This window comes from Maylandia zebra, linkage group LG12 (assembly GCF_041146795.1).
Source record: "Maylandia zebra isolate NMK-2024a linkage group LG12, Mzebra_GT3a, whole genome shotgun sequence".
NCBI classification, from domain to species: domain Eukaryota; kingdom Metazoa; phylum Chordata; class Actinopteri; order Cichliformes; family Cichlidae; genus Maylandia; species Maylandia zebra.
Window position 1 is genome coordinate 23,044,125 of NC_135178.1, and position 19,530 is coordinate 23,063,654.

The 19,530-nt window shown below is 40.0% G+C and overlaps 1 protein-coding gene across 1 annotated transcript; it reads left to right on the forward strand.

Moving 5' to 3' along the window:
• Positions 1–1,776: 1,776 nt before the first annotated feature.
• gdnfb (glial cell derived neurotrophic factor b) lies at positions 1,777–5,410 on the forward strand. The gene is made up of 2 exons (XM_004547303.3): positions 1,777–2,384; positions 3,013–5,410. Exons 1-2 carry the CDS (start codon positions 2,156–2,158, stop codon positions 3,597–3,599), a joined length of 816 nt encoding a protein of 271 aa, XP_004547360.2. The 5' UTR covers positions 1,777–2,155; the 3' UTR covers positions 3,600–5,410.
• The last annotated feature ends 14,120 nt before the right edge of the window (positions 5,411–19,530 follow it).

Sequence of the window (19,530 nt, forward strand, 5' to 3'; positions counted from 1 at the left end):
CTTATTGTATGTGAGTCGAACTAAACTCTCAAAATGGCTGACAGATTTGAGTACAGAGCAGCCCCCATGCCTTTCAAGAAGGGAAATGAACATCTGTTTGATGTATTTGTTGCTTGGCACGAGCGTAATTGCTTGAGGACAGGGTATTTAAGTGAGCAAGTCAGTGGAAAGGGAAGCCTCTTCTGAGTAATTAGTAGGCTAACTTCTAAAAACACGAGTGGAAGAAGACTGTTATTGTGCATGACTTTACAGTTACTGCATACTCAGATGCTCAAATCGCTTTTGCATGTTCACTGTAGTCCAGTGATTACAATACAATGTGGCTGTCGCAGGCATACACTGACACAGACATGATTCATCATGAAACACTACAGTTCAAGGGTGCACGGACCCGTACGCATGTTTACACATCTGCATATGCTGCTTCGGATAAGTGTATTTCACGTCAGCCTTGTTCATGGGCCGCTGTAAACTATAAGGCCTACCTGGGATGGAGGAAATGGAAAGATGTTCTTTTGGAAAAACCTTGTGTGTACCAAACCAGGGGATTACAATTTATCTGCAATGATTATTTTTAAAAAAAAACCTGAGAAACTGAACAATAAGGCTGCAATTTATATTCTAAGCATCATGTTCTTATGCATGATAGTGAAGAAACAAAGCAGATTTGCTTTAAAATGTAAGCCCTGACAATAAAACACACACCCTCTAAGGTTACTTGAGCCAAAGGATTGCTGTTTGAATCCAACTAAAGCATTTATTGACCCCATTATAATTTAAAAAAAAAAAAAATTTCAATCTGGACTTTGAATCATATAAGAAAATGCAGTTTACGTTATACATTTATCCTTACTAAAGAGCTTTTAAGCATCACAGCTGTCTGAGTGCTTCACTGAGTGTTTCACGTCACATATAAAGCTCTCAGATCAAGTCACTGGATATCATTCTGATTTTCATCAACTCCCTGTTCCTTATGCACTTAATAATAATGTTCAAAAGGATAAGCTAACAAACGAACAGATATGAAAACCGACTTTCTCTTATCCGCATTTTCACTGAAGTGTGGAGGAGGCAACCTGACCCACTTACTCCACTCACTTAGCTTATCCACATATGTCTGCATTAATTATAAACAAAATTACTAATCATACATGTTTGACAATTTGTTTTTAACTGTTCTTTTGGACTACTGGACCATTAGTTCTTAATATCTGCCTCAAACAAACCAACAAAGGAACAAATGGGAAGAGAAATCTACAGTTTTCCTCGGACATAACGTGATTAAAAATGACATATTTTAGCTCTTAATGTGGGAGAGAAAAGGGTTTACACAAGAAATTACTGGCGCAGTTATGCTTGGCCTAAGGGTTGTCACATCAACTTCTAGAAGTTAAATAGCACTGAAGTACATTAAGTGGAGAACTGTGGGATTTCAAGCACATGGTCTTCATCAGGAGCGACACAATCTATTCGATCTGTTTTGACTGGCTAATTGGAAAAATGTTTTCCGTCCAATATCAACCCAAGTCGAAAAGCAGGATGGGGATTCTGGTTCGGAAAGAATGGAACTTCTCCCGCCCATCTGAGGCACATTTCTGGATTTCCTTGGTGATATAACTCTTTAACTCTCACCAACTCCACACTTCAGCTTCTGTCTTGTCTGTGGCCTCCATCCTTCTGCATAGTTCCCATGCATGGGGTGGAGACAGGAAGAAGCAGAGGATGGACCGTCGCACGTCACCAGCACTCCCCAGCTCTCTCGCTTTTCCTCGCAGCTCAGTCAGGATTGATGGTGAGAGAGATGGCCCGAAGTCAGCAGCAGGAACTGTGTTGAATGAAAACAGTGAAGGACTGAAAAAAAAAGGTTTTCATCGTTAAAGTGTTGTTGGACCCGTTTTGGAGTCAACTTCAGAGAGGAGCCGCTGATTTGCGTTTGCGCGTCTGTGCCCTGAATGTTGCGCCACATTGCGTTTCGCTGTCCAGCTGGCATGTGAGTGATTGCGTGCAGTTTGCAGTGCGCACGGTCGATTACCACCATTTGGACTGGCAGTAGCTCTGATGAGTCTAACTATTACACGTCCGTGGAGCGCTTTTGCCAGATGATACCTGTTGATTTTGCATCGCGCCATGTCCTACTGTCGGACTGAAGTGGACAATGAAGTTATGGGATAGTCTAACCACTTGTTTGATACTGCTGAGTGCCGTTTACGCCAGCCCGCTGCTCCAGAGCCCGCAGCAGCCCACGTCCACCAAGAGGAGAGGGCGCGTCGCCGAGAGTCCCCCCGAGCTCCCGCCCGTTCAGATCGGCCTGTCTGTTTCTTCCACGAGCATGAGCCGCGCGGATACCGCAAACAGGGACGAAACGCTGGCTGGAGGAGACAAATGTGAGGGTAGCGAAAGTGCGCAAACCCGATATGTCATTTGCAATGAGATTTGTGTGAATTGCTTAAAGACGTGATGGTGATGTGTCCACCAGAAAGAGAAAAAAAAATCAAAAATTGGCAAACCTAACAACAAATAGAAAACATGTGTAAGTGGTCACCAGTTAAGTTGCTTATACTTAAAATTTATTTTATTTTATGCTGAACGAATATTTGATTCAGATTGATCATGGTCTTAAAACCTTTGCAGTTACACGTCTCATCATACTCAGTTTATTGGCAGATGAATGCCTCTTTTTTTCCCCTCAGAAGAATAACTTCAAGTGGTAATAATTAGGAATTCATTTTCCATCAAGTAACTTGTGCCACGAGGCTACATAGTAGCTGTGTTGTCTTCATTGTTTAATCCCACTTAAACGTAAAAGCGTCTGGTGACAATGGGACTCATTCGTAAGACACCTAAATCCACCCCATCAGTATTGCCTCCACAGAAGAGACCTCTGTATCATTTAAAGATGTGCATGTGTAGTTTAGTGACACAGCACTGCATGTGTTCAATAGCCAGTGGGGTGTGTAGAAGTGAAACAGTGTGTTCTGTCCAGCCTTATGCATGTCTCTTAATTGGTTTCAGACACCACTGAGGAGCCCCTCCCAAATGAGTTTGAAGATGTGGTGAACTTCATCAAAGTAACCATCAGTAGAATGCGTCGCTCCTCCTCGCTCACTGTGTCCTCATCTACCTCCACCACCAGCACCACCGCCGCTGCCGTCCCCATCTCTTCCCCCTCCAAAGATAACTTTGACAGCAGGACCCGACATAGAAGGAGAAAGAGAAAAAGGACAAGCCAGCGAAACAGTAACAGAAGAGAAGGGGGATCTAGAGGTGCTGGCGCAGGTGGGAAGATTAGAGGCGGTGGTAGAGGACAGGGCTGCGTGCTAAAGCAGATCCACCTCAACGTGTCTGACCTCGGTCTGGGCTACCGCTCCAGTGAGGAAATGATATTCAGGTACTGCTCAGGACCGTGCAGAAAGTCAGAGACAAACTACGACAAAATCCTTTACAACCTCATTCACAACAGGAGGCTTCCCGCCAAAGACGTTCCCCCTCAGGCTTGCTGTCGGCCAATAGCGTTCGACGACGATCTCTCGTTTCTGGACGACAGCCTGGTTTACCACACCGTGAGGAAGCACTCCGCCAGAAGATGTGGCTGCGTGTAGGGAGTGCAACTTGTCAGGCTTTGTGTAATTTAAACTTTTTATACTCCCACTCTATAGTGGTATAATGTTAAGTGTTTTTTCTTTTGTTTTGATTTCACTCACAGAAGCTTTTTTGGCATGTGGTGATTTATGACTTGGATTTAGCAGTATAGGAGTAAATAAACAGGAAGTGGCATTACACAAGTTTTCACCCCAGAGAAATTACTTTTAAGAGTTACCTCGGCACGGTTACAGCTTCTATGACTTCCTTTACAGCCTACAGCTTGGCTATGTGGGATTTGATATTCCCATCTATACTCAGTCACAGTCACACATTCAGCAAACTCACTCTGTCTACTGTACAGCACATAAGTTACACAAAACATCACGCATATGAGATGTATTTATGAAATCTTGAATATATTAAGTTATTGATATTTATTTGTTTTTTGTAATGAATAAATGTTATTTATTACTGTGATCAGATCTATGGGAGTGTGCCAAAGATTTAAATCAAATATGATTTATTTTGATATAAAAGCAGTACACTGCAATACCATCTTTTACGCATCAGTATCTAATCTTAAAGGTACCCCGTTGAGTTGTCTTGACAATGTTAAGAGTGCATCCAGGGTTTCTCACCACAACACAGTGTGGGTGCCTTTGAGGTCTCGCAAATGAGCCAGCACACATTTCGAGTCTAACATTGTTTACATCCATGTTCACTAGCTTCTAGGCTTATTTGTCTTCGTCCTTTCTACTCCTGCTTCTTTACTTCTGTTACTCCCACTGATCAGCAGAGCATCTTAAATATGTAGGAAGCTGTACAGCATCTGTCTGTGCCGTGCGTGTGTGCACGACACAAACAATGCAGACCTGTTCTCATAAACATCACGCTGTTGTGTTTTCAATTCATCAAAAACTCCCCAAGGAAAGCTTTAAAGGTTTTTCTGCCTTTGTACAAGTAGCTCATTTGACTGTTTCCTGATTGAAGCTACGCGAAAGCATTTTCTTGTCATGGTTAGAGCTCGTTCCTCCTCTCAGCTGAATTAAACCAAAATTGCTCACCTCAAAAACAAACATGCAGCTATACGTTCTAGAGTATGTGTGCTCAAATTGTCTTATTTTTAATGTTAATAAATGCATTTTTACAGTGTACTGTATTCTGTAATGAAAAAAGGAGAAAAATGACCCCATTCCTTTGTTAATGAGCTTAGAAGACAACAGCATACTGTTTTAAGTCTGTCCAACCTTCAGAAAGTTTAGAAAAACATTCTGATTTGCAATTTGATCCCAGAATGCTTTCATATAAATCTTGTTTTAGTCCCTTTTTACCTAAGACACGAGTAATTGAGCATTGGGCCTTGGTTCTTAAAGAAATAATAAAAGATGAACAGAATCTGATGTTATCAAATGACGAGAAGAAACAATAAACACAAGAGAGACAAGATAGTACAATACCTATAGTACAGGGATAAAAGGAAGGTGGGACTGACAGGGAGTGATGAAAAGAAGATGGATCAAAGTGGCGGGGGGTGTCAAAAGATCTTACAACACGAGCAAAATAGCATGGAAGAATAAGCAGCGAGCTTAGAGCTGAAGTGTATGTTGGAAAAGAAAGGAAAGACTATTAAAAATTTGGGAAATATCCAGAGAAGACAGTAATGAGGACGAGGATGTGGGGATTGGAGAACATGAGAAGGGAGATGTTTAACTAATGTGTGTGGCCGCTATCTGATCCACTCCTCTTATCTCACATTTCACAGCCCTTCCTCTCCTGAACTTTGGGTCAGTGCAACCTCGTTCAAAAGCTACAGGGCATACGCCAGCTTACAGATTCAGTTTTTTCATTTTTTAAGTGTCGTATTCATCCATAAATACCATTATGTGATTCTGTCCCCTCCATTTGTCCTTTGAACTAACAAATGTATACAAATCACCATATATTTAAAAAACTGGCAACTAGTAATTTTTCTACTAAGCCAGTTATGCAATATTAAGATCTGATGAGTAAACAGAATGAGTCACTTTCCAGTCATTATGTCTACTTTGAATTATTTTAGTGTCCAAGCCACACATGAACAAGTTGCACTCAAAAAGCCTTGTGTATAAATATTTGTAGTAGTTACCATTCGGGTTGCCAAACACTATAATAAAATATAGTCTGATGGACAATATGAAGAAAATGTGAGCAATTAAATGTAACCATGAAAGATGGCAACAGCAACCTGTTCTAGCTGCACTATGGAAAGTATAAATAACAAGTGCTATAGTCGTAGACAACAGAGGAAACCATTAGAGCCAAATGACACCTAGCAGGCAGTGTCATTACAGTCAGGCCAGTGTTCTGTTCTTTTGTTCACGGTGTTAGAGGAGCTTGTAATGAGGGATAATGTTCCGCTCGAGTGTAATACAACACAAGTGTTAATGCTTAAAGGGGCGGTGTTCCAAACAGGTGCTAAATGCTGGCAGAGCTACAAGTGTTGACATAGTTTTCATACATGAGACCTCTTTTCTGTACTGTTCACCCATTTGTTCACTGCTGTAAAAAACATTAAAATATCCTGGCTCATGGGAAACCTGGCATATCCAAATGTGAAGTTTTTCTCCAGACTACTTCTGTTGACAAAAAGCAAAAGACCCAGTCACTGGGTGAGTGCGAGCAAAATCCCCGAGGCTCTGAGCTTGAAAATTTGGACAAATAAGACCATTTTTGTAATTTAGAAATTCTTTTTATTTTTATATTTGGGTTAGCTTCCACTTTTCAAAGCAAATTTCGACCATCCAACCTCCTAATGATGTCTTAAAACATGACTGCAAAATAATATATTGTGGGGTTTTGAAGATGCATATATATTTTTGAAAAATTAAAAGACAGATTTATAAATTAATATCCTATAAGCCTATAATCCTATAGCAGTCTATGCTGGGAAGAATTAAAGCAGCTCTGGAGGCAAAAGGAGGTCCAACCCAGTACTAACAAGCTGTAACTTAAGAAGTGATAACTAACTATAAACTAAGGCACCACTTATTTCCTACTTGATCACTGTTCTCTGGTCTGGAAAACTTCTTATCTTCTAAGAAAAATCCTGGTGATTTTACATGTCTGGGAACTTACCAGTCAGGGTGGGTCACTTAAAGATTAGCTTATAGGAAGAGTGTCAAACCCTGTACCAGCATTATATCATTTTATACCTAATGAAATGACCAGTGAATATATTAAAACACTGTGATACACAATGGTGGATGTAAAATAGAGCAGTCAGCTGCAAAATTGGGCCTGGGTCATTGTTTCCTCTTCCAACAAGACGCTGGTGAAGAATTACCTTCAGAAGACCAGAGTGAACGTTACTGATTGGCCTGCACAAAGCCTTGAATTAACTCCCACTGAAAATCTGTTGGATGAACTAAAGACAAAGGTCCGTGTCAGAAGACCATTACATCTGGAGGAGAATAGAAGAATGGCCTGGGATTATTCAGGAGATGTGTGTGAGACTCGTTGAAACCATAGCAAACAACTGCAGGCTGTTATCCAGTAAAAAGGGTATGCAACAGACTATTAGCATCAGGCGGGCTAACAATTTTCACCCTGGTAGTTTTTGATTTTTTTGAAATTGCTTTTTTCTGTAAATAAACCAAAAAACATCTTGCATCTCAGCCTCAAACCTTCCAATTTCCTTAAAGATTTACTTTATAAGAAATTGGAAGCACATATTCCCTCCTCATCTTGTTTATTGTTGTTTACAAGAGGAAGCAATTGTGGGCAGAGTCTTGTTAGTCAGTATTGGGCTAGCTGGCATGAGAAAAGATACAGATGATAACCTGAATGTAATCACGGTTCGATGAAGCATGTCTGGGGTCTTCATGAGAAATCTGTCAAACTAAAAGAAGCTCTTTGTGCCACCGCTCTGGAATCTGTCAGAATGACTCAGGCTACGTGACAAGACAATTGCAAAGACAACCACAGAAAGAGAAAGGCGAGTCATCATAGATGAAAATAATACAGCTACCAATTCAGGATGTATTATGACAACACAATACTGATGCTGTCTCACCCTGTTGTTTTAGATCAAAAGAAGCTCCAAGATTTCTTTTTTTTTACTCGCCACTGAAGACTCATGAAAGTAGCTTTCATGAGTCTTTTAATGAGAAGTTCTTGCTTCACAAGTGAAAACACAAAGGGAGGAAGAGAGGGCTGGAGTTTTGGTGCCAAAGTTCTGCTATATCAAAATAGACAGTACAAAGTATATCAAAAAACTAAATCACTCGTATTTTTTTCTGATACAAGAAACAGGCCTGCCACCCTGTCAGTGCTGTTTAAACACTGCTGTGCATCACTGGATTGGCTGAAACACAAAGCAGAGGCGCAGGGAATTAACTTGGAGCTGTAACCGGACTGCACCGATCATCAGTTGGCTTATCATCAAACCTACAGTCTGGACCACCAACCACAGACTCCCCACTCATCACTGTTACCACACACACTGAGACACGTGTTATCAGTCATCACTGCAGTGAACTGCAGATGGAACATGCACTGTTTCAGCCAATTGCCAACAAGAGGGAGACAGCACCAGCTTCTAACTCTGTAACGTCAGTGGCACAATGCATTAAAAAAACAGATATTAATTTCATTTAATAGTCTTTATACGTCTGAATCATTTGATCTTAAGCAAATATTATAGCTTTAAACATGACTTGATGCCCTGCAATATGAAGTGATGAGAGGTGTGAATGCAACACTATCACCTGCGTGTTGCTGTGTGAGAATGTGTTAGTTCAGACAGTTAAATATTCAGGTGTAACCAGAGAATGTCCTTTACACCTGCTCTGTGTGTGCATGCATCTATGCCTCAAAGTGCATGTGTCTACATCTCTGGCATATTAGTTAAATAATTTTGCTCTCTTTTTTTTTTTAAGTACCATTTGTAATATTTTAAAGGGAAAATTGGATCATTAAACAGGAAAACATGCTCTCCTTAGGTTTTTCATGCATCATATTTTATTGAGCAATTCATATTTGGTCAGTTAGGCGCTACTGATGGGGTGATGGCATTTACACATACTTATCTGTGGACTATACGAGGAAACCACAAAAATAAAGAAAGAAATCAATTACATTTGTGATCAAAGACCATAAATCATTAAGCCCTCTGAGCTATTGTGTTCTCCAGCTTAACAGTCTTTTTCTAAAGACATTTCAGCAAATCCTTTACAACATTTTACCTTCTCCGTTTTGCTTTCACTGAAGTGCTTTCGGGATCTCATGTGCGCAAACCCTTTTCTGAATGAACGCTGTCACCTCGAGAAGGCACAGCTGAAGATTTGTAGACAGGCTGTTTAATGACGTGATTCTCTTGTCGGTATTTGTTAGAGTGTAAGGGTAAGAAACAGCTCACAGGCAGAGCAAACAGTAGCCCTGCTGGAGTGGAAACTGTCTGCTCCGATGTGACACACTACATCAAGCAAAGAGGCAGCTGCTGAGCTGATGTGACAGACAGACCACTGCCAAAGATACACACCAGCAAAGATGTTACATTTGATTTTTTTTTTTTTTGACCAGCTCGAAATTACTTACAGTGAAATGTGTATTCTTAATCAGGAGTGGGAAATTAATTTTCCCAAGGGGTCACATGAGTAACTGGGACTGTTGTGGAGGGCCGCACTAATAAGCTGAAATCTATTCTGATCAGTATTAATTTAATTTCTTTATAAAATGCTATAAACTCCTCAAAAGATTAGATGTAACACAATTAATTAATCACCGACCCCTGTTCTAAAACTGGAATTTTTTGGGAAGACAACACAGAGACAGACATGTCCATTTTTCAGCAAGAAGGTAGAGCTCGGATCTACATTCATTTTAGCTTGCCTGGGTTAACAAAGTGTAGCAATAATTTAGCACTGTACCAAATCAGTAGAAGCTAGTGGAAAACCACGTGGTCAGGTCCCGAGCACCATCTAAATGAGTGAGTTGTGTATCTAAAATCACAAAGCTATTAAGACCAAAACCAATTATTTCACCAGGCAAAAAACATGTTTACAGCTGCCGTTAAGTTGGGCGTTTTAACATCGGGGCCTTTTGAATCTCTGCTTTACTGTTCCACGATGAATACATGACAATTAAAGAAATTAGTTTCAGCAATATAGAAGGACAAGTTTCTATTTTTAACATTTTGACGACATGCTTAAAGAAACCATTAGAAGTTGACCCCAAAGACTGTAAATAAAAGACGGAGGTGGACTTAAGCCATGCTTTAAGTGCCTCACACATGTAGTAAATGGTCACCAGGTTTCTGTACCTGTTAGTGCAAAAATATTTCAGGTCATATAGAAGTCTATGAGACGACGGTTCTCTGGCTTAGACTCTAAAAACACATTCCTACAGCAATTTTTGGCTCCGCCCCTAATTTCAGGCCATACTGAATAAAATGTTACATCTATTTTTTAAATTGGTCATACTATGTTTTAGAAAGGATCATTATCTGGGTTATAATGACTTAGCAGTCACAAGTTAATGAGCATGCGATTTCAAGGTCAGACTTCATGAAGTTGGCGCTGATAAGGCTCTTCTTGAGACTTCAAAAACCAACGGTATCTACATCCGTCTTTTCAGCTGTCTGTGCTTCTGCATCTGAAAAGTGGCACTCATTTGAAAGTACCTTAAAACCTCCATTCTTTTTAATGGGCAGAAGGGGGCACTGCAAAAAGACTTCCAGTTATATCGAAGTTCATGGGAAAACAGTGCTCAGCTCTAGTTCTCTGTGACCTCAATAAACACTTTCATGATGACCCCATGGGCTCAGTTGCTAGTAGGAAGTCACGCTGAATGCAAGATGAAGTTTATTTTGCAAGTTTTGGTCATTATTAGGGTCAGATAGGGCATGCCCATTGGCTAGTGACCTGTCAATCATAAGTCATTAGCCAATGCAGATGGAGCGCTTCTTAGTTTCATAGACAGATCCAATCTTGACCATCATGTCCGGTTGCAAAACTGCAGAAAATTTTGTAAATAGTAGTAAGTAAAATTTATTTATATAGCACTTTTTAAAACAGGAAGTTATTTCAAAGTGCTTCACATGGGAATAAAAGCATATCAACCACAGACTCCCCACACTGTCACGAAATGTTCAGCGTGCCTTCAAATGGGGCGGGTGCTTGATGTCACAATAGCTATTTCCCTCTTTGATATACAGTCTACAGTTCAGTCTTAACCCTTGACCTTGACTGTGTTCAGTATATTAAACATATATTTTCAAGTACATCTGTTTCTTTCATTAGAAAGTTTTGATTCTTCAGAAGATCACATGATATTATATAAAAAAGTCAACTGCTGTTTCTAAGGTTCAGAAAGTGAACTCCTTCCCAACTTATACAGTGTTTTTAGATTTGGATTTATTGTTCAAGATTGACAAATAACACATTCATAACTTCTTTATCTGATTTTGCGTTTGGCTCAAAACCGTTTAAATCTGTAAAGATGAGAATCACGAAAAACAACATCAAACGCTAACTTTAAACAACCATGATATACATGTGTATATTTTTTACAAAATAATTAAATTTGCAGGCCTTTAATGTTGTTTCCTCCATCCACGAGGCGCCCTGTGTCACATAAAATAAAACATGAACTTAGACGTCACATGACAACATGCTACAGCTGTTCCCTTCAGGGTCATAAAGGTTATGAATGTTACAAAATGTCCATAACACACAATGTCAATACATCAGTGGTGCATTCCTCTCATCGTTTACACATGTGGCCCTGGAGCACCTAAGCTACACTGAGGTACAGAGTGGAACCGTTATACTCTCCTTTGTAAACACACTAGTGTGTGTGTGTGTGTGTGTGTGTGTGTGTGTGTGTGTGTGTGTGTGTGTGTGTGTGTGTGTGTGTGTGTGTGCGTGTGCGTGTGTGTGTGTCTAAAAACCCAGGAGGCAAACCAGACCCCCAACTTACCATTCATCCTCCCTCATGAGGAAGCAGCAGACCTCCCTTTATCCCTTCCCCACTTCTCACTATCCCTCCATCCTTCCATCCTTCACGACCTCCCACATCTCTGCTTACCCTCCCAGTTCTTCTCTCTGTTCCTCTGTTTTCTGGTACTTTTTATTGCCCTGAGAATAGATGCAAAACCTGGCCTGGTGTCTTCGCTGCCTCCTGTGTATGTGAGTGTAAATCCACATTACACTTCTCTCCGTGTCTGTATATCCCTGATGTTAAAGGGAGGAACCTCTCGTTTCCTCCATAAACACCTCAGTGGTATGCAAAAGATCTGCAGTGAGGATGTATGATTTTTTCAGCCTTTGTAACTCAGGTATAATTTCTAAATAAGAATAATAAGTTGTTGCAATTTGTTAAATGGGCATTAAGGAAAAATTATTTAATTTTTTCTTCCGCTTAAAAAGAAAGAACTAGAGATGAATCCATTTAGCCACTGAAGTCAGTCTATTTGTGTCTGTAATGGGTGATGGATTGTTCATTTCATTAATCTTGGATTAACCTTTATGAAAGCAATCCACTCTACTTCAGTAAAATAATGTAATACACTAACACAGAATAAGAACTGCTAAATATTTTTGTCAAAGCATCATACTTAATAGGAAACTGATTTGACACAATTAATGAGTGTTAAAACAAATGTAACAATCTAAGTTACTGTGTTTTCTTTCTGGATATTTCTTGAACTATTTTAATTTTTTCTAGGTTAGCCTTTTATTGTAGTTTGTACAGCATCTGGACACAAGATCAAGCACTGCTTGTGACTACTATCAGCGAATTCTGTTACACAATGCTGCATGACAAATTGCTGATCTGCTGAATCTCAGCTTACCGCTGGGACCAGGCTTTGAGTCCTCAGTGAGCAACCAAGCTGAAGCATCGCAACAGGACAATGCTGGGATGAAACAAACTCCAGCTCGTGGATTTTCTTGTTAACCATGTTTCTTTTTTAAAACTTCAGTTTTTAGTCAGTGACCTCCTGTCTTTGAGTGAAGTTTGAATCATGGTAGAAAAATTTGCTCTGGACAGCTACACTTCTTCCGACAATAATGGCTTTAAGTCACATCTTCAGGTAACCTAAACTGGTACACGTGGACCCTAAATGGCTAATGTGTCAAATTCAGTAGAGATTTACCAAACATAAAAATGCATTGGTGTCTTTGATGATTTGTTAAAAATGATTGTAATATTTTAAACTAAAAATCTTACAAACGCCTTTAATTGTTAACCAAATCATTGTCCAAACCACAACCCTAACCCTAACCCCAGGAGACTCAGACAATAATACACTCAAGACAAGGAGCGGAAGGGAAACAGGTGAGAAGACAGCAGAAGACAATTAACCTAATAAATCGACTGCTTTCAAAATAAAACAGGAAACAACTAAACAAGGAATCACAAAGAGACATATAGACTTAACATGACACAGGTGGATACAAAGATGGTTAAATTAATTAACAGATCCAGATAAAAACTATACTAACATTAACGGAAACCAGAAAACAAAAGCAGAAAGAACTAAAGATGAAACACGCTGTCAATACCATAACAAGGAGCTCCAAAAAATACAAAACCTTGGGTATAAAGCCCAGAGCTAACATAAATATATTGCATGTAAATAACAAGAAAAGTTGATTATTTCAAAAAATTTGCAAATTTGCATCAGTCACATTGAAAAGTCCCCAGCTTGCTCAAAGTTATTGGAAACATGTAAAGGAAAATTACAAAATGCAACGGTAGGAAGGGGAAGTTTCCTTCTAAATCAATGCAACATGTGTTTGATTGCTTTGTAGAGACATTGTCATATTAAACAGGTTGCATTTAATATTTAACAGAAAGATTTATACATACATACACTTGTAAATACACATTTTTGTTGCTATAATTGGGAAGAAATTAATTGGTCTAATGCATTCCTTTTCCCCTTATGTCAGCCTTAGACTGGCCTAGACATAACCTTAATCCTAAAACCAAGTCAGGGCCGAAACAGCACTCTTATTAGGTGCAGAAATGTCCTCCCACTGATCTTCTTAAACTGCTCATCACTAAGATAATGGATGGCTAACATACTAATACAGACATGTATGAGCTGTACTCTTGTCTTCTAACAAAAGCCACAACCACACTCTAAGCTTGAAGCACATGGAAAAAACAACAGCAGAGCATGCCAAAAGTTGACATACTGTACCACTGGACCATATGTGCCTACATAAATCTACTGCTCATCACGATGCTAAAACAATATGTGCTTCCCAACCAAGCAAGCATTCTTCCACCATTGCGCAAGTGTGTCCTCATTTTGTCCTTTATCAGGGAAAGAGAAAACGATATGGACTGCATTTGCATTCATTTTTAAATGAAATTTAAAATGAAGTACATATTACATATATATTCATATATATTTGACCTAATGGTCACCCTTTTATGACAATGTTAACCTCTACTAAACTGACTAGTAGCAGAAAGTTTGCAGAAAAGGATAGTTTCAAATATCTTCACAATATTATGATCACATGTTCACATCACCCTATTTGCACATTTGAATGCTGTGCATACATTTCATGTTAAACACAAGTGCTTGTGCAGAGCACAAACTGCACTTTAGCACGTGAATGGAGAGTAGACTTTTTTTTAAAATACCAAAAATACTACTGTTAATAACAGAACTTGTGATCAAATCCAAACCAAACATTAGTGTGTGAGATCCCAAAAATACCTACACAAGTATTTATAAGCCTCTGATCCCCTAACAGACATCTGTTTCCCCCCTGAGGTGAGCGGACCCTGAAATGTATCCCACTAAGCCAGAAAATGACTCACAGAGAGCCAGCAGTTCAAACCTCTGACTCACAGCCCCTTTACAACCTTTCATAGCCTCAAATGACCTTCTTGTGACCCCTCACAATGCCTTAATAACCCCCATTCAGGCCTGAGTGAGTCAGACAAAACTGATGGAAATTTGATCTGTCATGCCCCCCTCGCTCTGTAATTCACTCACACTGTCAACTTCTGACATGAAAATCTACATGCAAGCGCTCAGACATTCATCATGGGCACGCGCACAAACGGAGACACACGCTGACTGATGACTAACTGTCTGTATGAGCGATACATTTCTCTATATGAATATAACAGATGACATGATTATTCATGCTTTGATTTGCTTTGGTTGCATGATACAGTAATGGCAATGGTAAAATGGCTTTATTTTGAGAATGCCAATTCAACAACAACTTCCTAAATCCTTACAAATCCTTCCTTACAATTTGTTGTACTTGGTTGTATAATCCCAGTAACACACCAAGAGATATATTTACAGATATATATACATATACACACACATAGTGTGTAAATAGTGGATGAAAAGATGCAGTAAAAGCCCTTTTTTATCCCTGTACCTTGAAGTAAAGTGGTTTACGTCACTACGACGCAGGCAAATATTCAGATGATAGTACAAGAAGAGAAAACAAAACATTGATTCTGGCATACAGAACAGCAGCGAGGGTCTAAAAAACAACTCCATCACACACTGACAGGAAAAAACCACTGGCTTCTTCAAGTAAAGCCAAAAAATAATTTTAATTCCTGTTTTTTACCGTAGTTGAGAAGAGACTGTCCAAATTCTGATTTTATGGAAGGCTTTTTTGAGTTTTTGCATTCATGCTTCTGAGCGAGAGGTATTCACTTTGTTGAAAATGACCAATATCACATAACCAACTAGTTATTCCTGTTGTAGTTTTCTATAAAAATGCAAATTAAGAAGGATATAGCCTCACTTAAGATGACATTTGTGTCACTCAGACCTAAGCAGACCCAGTAGACCCACAGAAATCACAGAATATCATTGACCACCAGAGTCAGAATATCTAAGTGTCACCTGCTCTTCTTTGATTTTTTTTGTTTAATCTCTAGAAGCTTTATGTATGCCTTATGCTTTGACTAAAAACATCCAGACCTACAGTCAGAAAAAGTTGAAAACACACACATGATGTTGTATCCTATCATGTTTAGTACACGACCTAACATCCTGATATGCAGAACAGCACTTGGTGTGAAGTTCACGAAGGTTTGCAGCTGTTCTTCTCTTTCCTCTGCATGACTCTGGCATCACTGTGGGAAACATTTTCTGTCTTATTTTTGTAGATAAATCTGCGGTGGAGCTTCCATACTGTGGACGCTGTAGATAAATGGCTGTGACACGAAAGGAAAACATTTGAGGACCGGCTACGTCGAATAATGAGCGAGCTTAAATGGAAAAACCTGCTGCGTCTAAGCTGGTCACTCACTGAATCTATTATACAACGAAAGATATCCTGATTGTAGCACTTCACACTGAGGCTGAACACACGGGGATCTGTCGTCACACAGTCAAGTCACACAGGAAGCTGCCGTATTGTCGCCACGCTGTCGTCAAGAGAACCGTAACAAGAAGGAAGCGCCCTCACACGTGCACATGGAGCCGTCTCCTCCTATCATGACAGGCTGAGTGAAGCCCTGCTGCTCTACACAGCTCTCTCACCACCCACCATTCACCCAACTATAAAAGACTTCGTCACTGTTGAAGAGCAAGCTTAGTTAAAGGTTTTGTTAATCAGGTACAGCAGCAAGATTGCGTCGCATTTCCATAAATGTAGTTGAATCACAAAACTGTTTTAATCCATACAATGACTCATCCTACAAAAACACTGGATCTACGGTTCCCATCATCTTTTTAATAGATCCACCCTGACTGGTAAATTCCCACATCTTCCAAACTCAACGCTTTACTGTGTAATACATGATATCACCAGGGTCATTTTCTCTGACTTGCCAAAGTCCTCCAGCACAACAGCAGAGAGCAATTATGTAACAGTTTTCACTGTTTGAGAAGCAGAGCTAAACTCAACAAGTATGAAACATTCCTCAGAGATATTAATATGATGGCATCACGCATCACACATCCGTGATGTTAATCTCCCACTCCACCGCATCCCAAAATGAATCTTTTGGACTGATATGATGGATCCTATTGCCATTCTCTCACTGTCATGCTCAAGATTTGAGGTTTGTGATGTGTTTAACTGGTACACTATCCCAGAAAGGGCGTAGGAAAAGTTGTACGCACATTTTCTAGAGCCGTCCACTGGACCAGATTGGAGTGTTTGTTGGGCCAATTCTGGCCCCTGGACCTTCTGTTTGACATCCCTGCTTTAGACTATTCTGGTCGATACTTTGTATACTTGCGATACCCTTATGGGGACAAAATGCCTGCCGCCACGAGTTTGAAAACATTTTTGAGACTCAAAATGTGGTTTTAGTGTCAGGGTTACAATTAGGTTATGGTTAGGTTTAGACTAAGGGTCGGGGTTAGGCATTCATTTTTGATTTTTAGGGTTAGGGTAAGCAGATAGGGAAAGCATTACGTCAATTAGACAATTACATGTCCCCACTAAGATATGAAAACATGACAGCACGTGTATGTGTGCGTGTGTGTGTCTGTGCTTTGATGGAAATAATTTTCATCCCTGTGATTACTTGCAATAAGGATACAAGTCAATAGAAACTACAATATGAAAAAAATCTTGTTAAAAACCACAGACAAATTAGGAGCAGCACAGTGAAATACTTCAAATAAAAATTGGCCAGAGGTTTTCCAGAGTTGGAAAACTACACTCCAGATGAAAATGCAGCACCTGTCCGCCCAAAAACATTTTGTACGCAAAGCAGCATAATCTACATTACTTCTGTGTCTGCCAGTAAGTTCCCATCTATAATTAATTTCAAATTCACGTAGACAAGACATTAATCATTCTCCAGGATGCTAAGAATAAACTAACCTTAACCACGGCCCTCCTGCTTTATATCTTTCAGCATTTCAAGCACATTACAAAACTGCTCAAAGAAGCAGTTTGTAAAAGGAAAATATCTCACGCACTACACTTCACACCAACAAAAGCTCATGTAATTATTTCTGAAACTGGTTGTGTTATTGTTATTAGAAACTGAAGATAGAAGGTAAAGTTTGTCTTCCCCCTCTGCATCACTACTGCATGCGTCTGCCACACATATATAGCAGAAGTTGATTTGTCTACTAAATCTGGAGACAATTAGCCGCTGGAACAGAAATCAAAATGCCAGAGCTAGTCATAATATAGGTCTAAGGAAGACAGATTTCAGCTACAACAATGGTGTTTTGACAGGGAGCAGGGAGAAAGAAAAGAAGGGCGAGCTTGCCTGCGTTTTAAGGCAGAGCATGCTTCTTTCTTTCTTTTCCCCTTTTCTCAGCACCCATTTCCCCACATCTGTAGAACAGATCATACTAGTGGCGGATGGATGAGAGTAACCCCTAATAACACTCCACATTAACACCTCAGTGCTCTGCTCCATCTCCAAGTCTCTGGTATGATGAATTACCTGCTGGAAGTCTTGTACGACTTGCGAAGTAACAACACACACCTTCTATAGGAAACACCAGGATAACCTTTGTATTTCCACACCATCGTATGCAATCCTTCTAACATGTCTCCCAAAATCACAGGCCCTGTGAGCTAGACACAAACACACTCTCACTGAGACAGACAATGTTGAGCTTTAGCACTCAACCCAGGTTACATTGACTTCCCCTGTGTGAGAGCCAGGGCATACAGTGTATTAAGAATTCATGGGGGATTTGCATCTTTGACTGCAACAATCCACGATAGAAAATAGGTCGACACAGGTTGAGAGCCACAGCCAGTAAAGGAGTAAACATGGATGCACACGCATACTCACGAAAGCGCCACACAACGCATAAAGAAGCATGAAAACAAACACAGAGCACAGGTTTTTGCAGAGAGAGAAGCACGCAAATTCCCACGCCCCGAGTCATACGCACACACATTTGGGCCACCGCGTACATCCCTCCAGGGGAAGAAAGATACACAAGTCATGACATTCATTCTCTCACACATGCTAAGACGAGTCCTGTAAAATGGCTTTTATGGATGCCACCTGTCCGTATGGGATCAGATAAACACACCGAGGCCTTTCATGTTTAGTTGAATTAAGCCTCTGTGACTTTCTCTCCGCTACCTCGCCCCACCCAACACACACACACACACACGCTCAGTTTGGGATTGTTTCTGCAAGCAGTGGAAGTTATCCATCACATTTTTCATTCCCTCTCTCCATGGAGCCCCTCACAATCACCTCATCTCTTCTTATCACATCTGCCAAAACATTTCTCTCACGCTTGCTGTGCTGAAGGTTTTCAAACGTTCCCTTCTACAAAAACCCCACCTCTGACTTTACTGTATTGACACGATGTGGAGTTTCAGGGTTCGGCGTCACCCCAAATTCCGTGGATGATACTTCAGACATCTGTGCTGTTAAAGGGTGGCGAATTTTTGGGCGATTGCAACAAACCATTGTTTTAATTTGTGATTTTTTTTTAATGAACTAGCCAACACTCAGAATTAGAGCAACAAGTCCAAAAGTAACACACACAGATGCCACCTCCTTTTTTCAGCAGCTACAGAACCATTAAAGTTTTTCACTAAAACACCCACAAACCAGGAACAACACATGCAGCTTCGGTTTCACAACAACATGAGAACTGGAAAAAGATGTGCGTGTGTGAAATCATAAATCAACACCAACATGTGCAGCAAGGGAGAGTGAATCAGAAAAACAGACATCTTTATTTTAGAAGGATCCTTTGAGTCTGTAAACGCTAAAGCTTTGAGACAGTTTGACAAATCCTGGATCGCGAGCGATATTACACCATAGAAAAAGATTTTAAGCTCCTCAGAATGTGTTTTCAAAACCTAAAGTAAACCAGAATTGCAGTTTGAAGTATGCAGATTGCCACAGGGTATCTGGATTTAATATCTGGACTAAGTATCGATGCAAAAAAAATAAAAGTAATATTTGGATGCCAAGTATGTAGTTAATTGGAAACAGGTACATTAAGCTATGCTGACCATTTCTGGA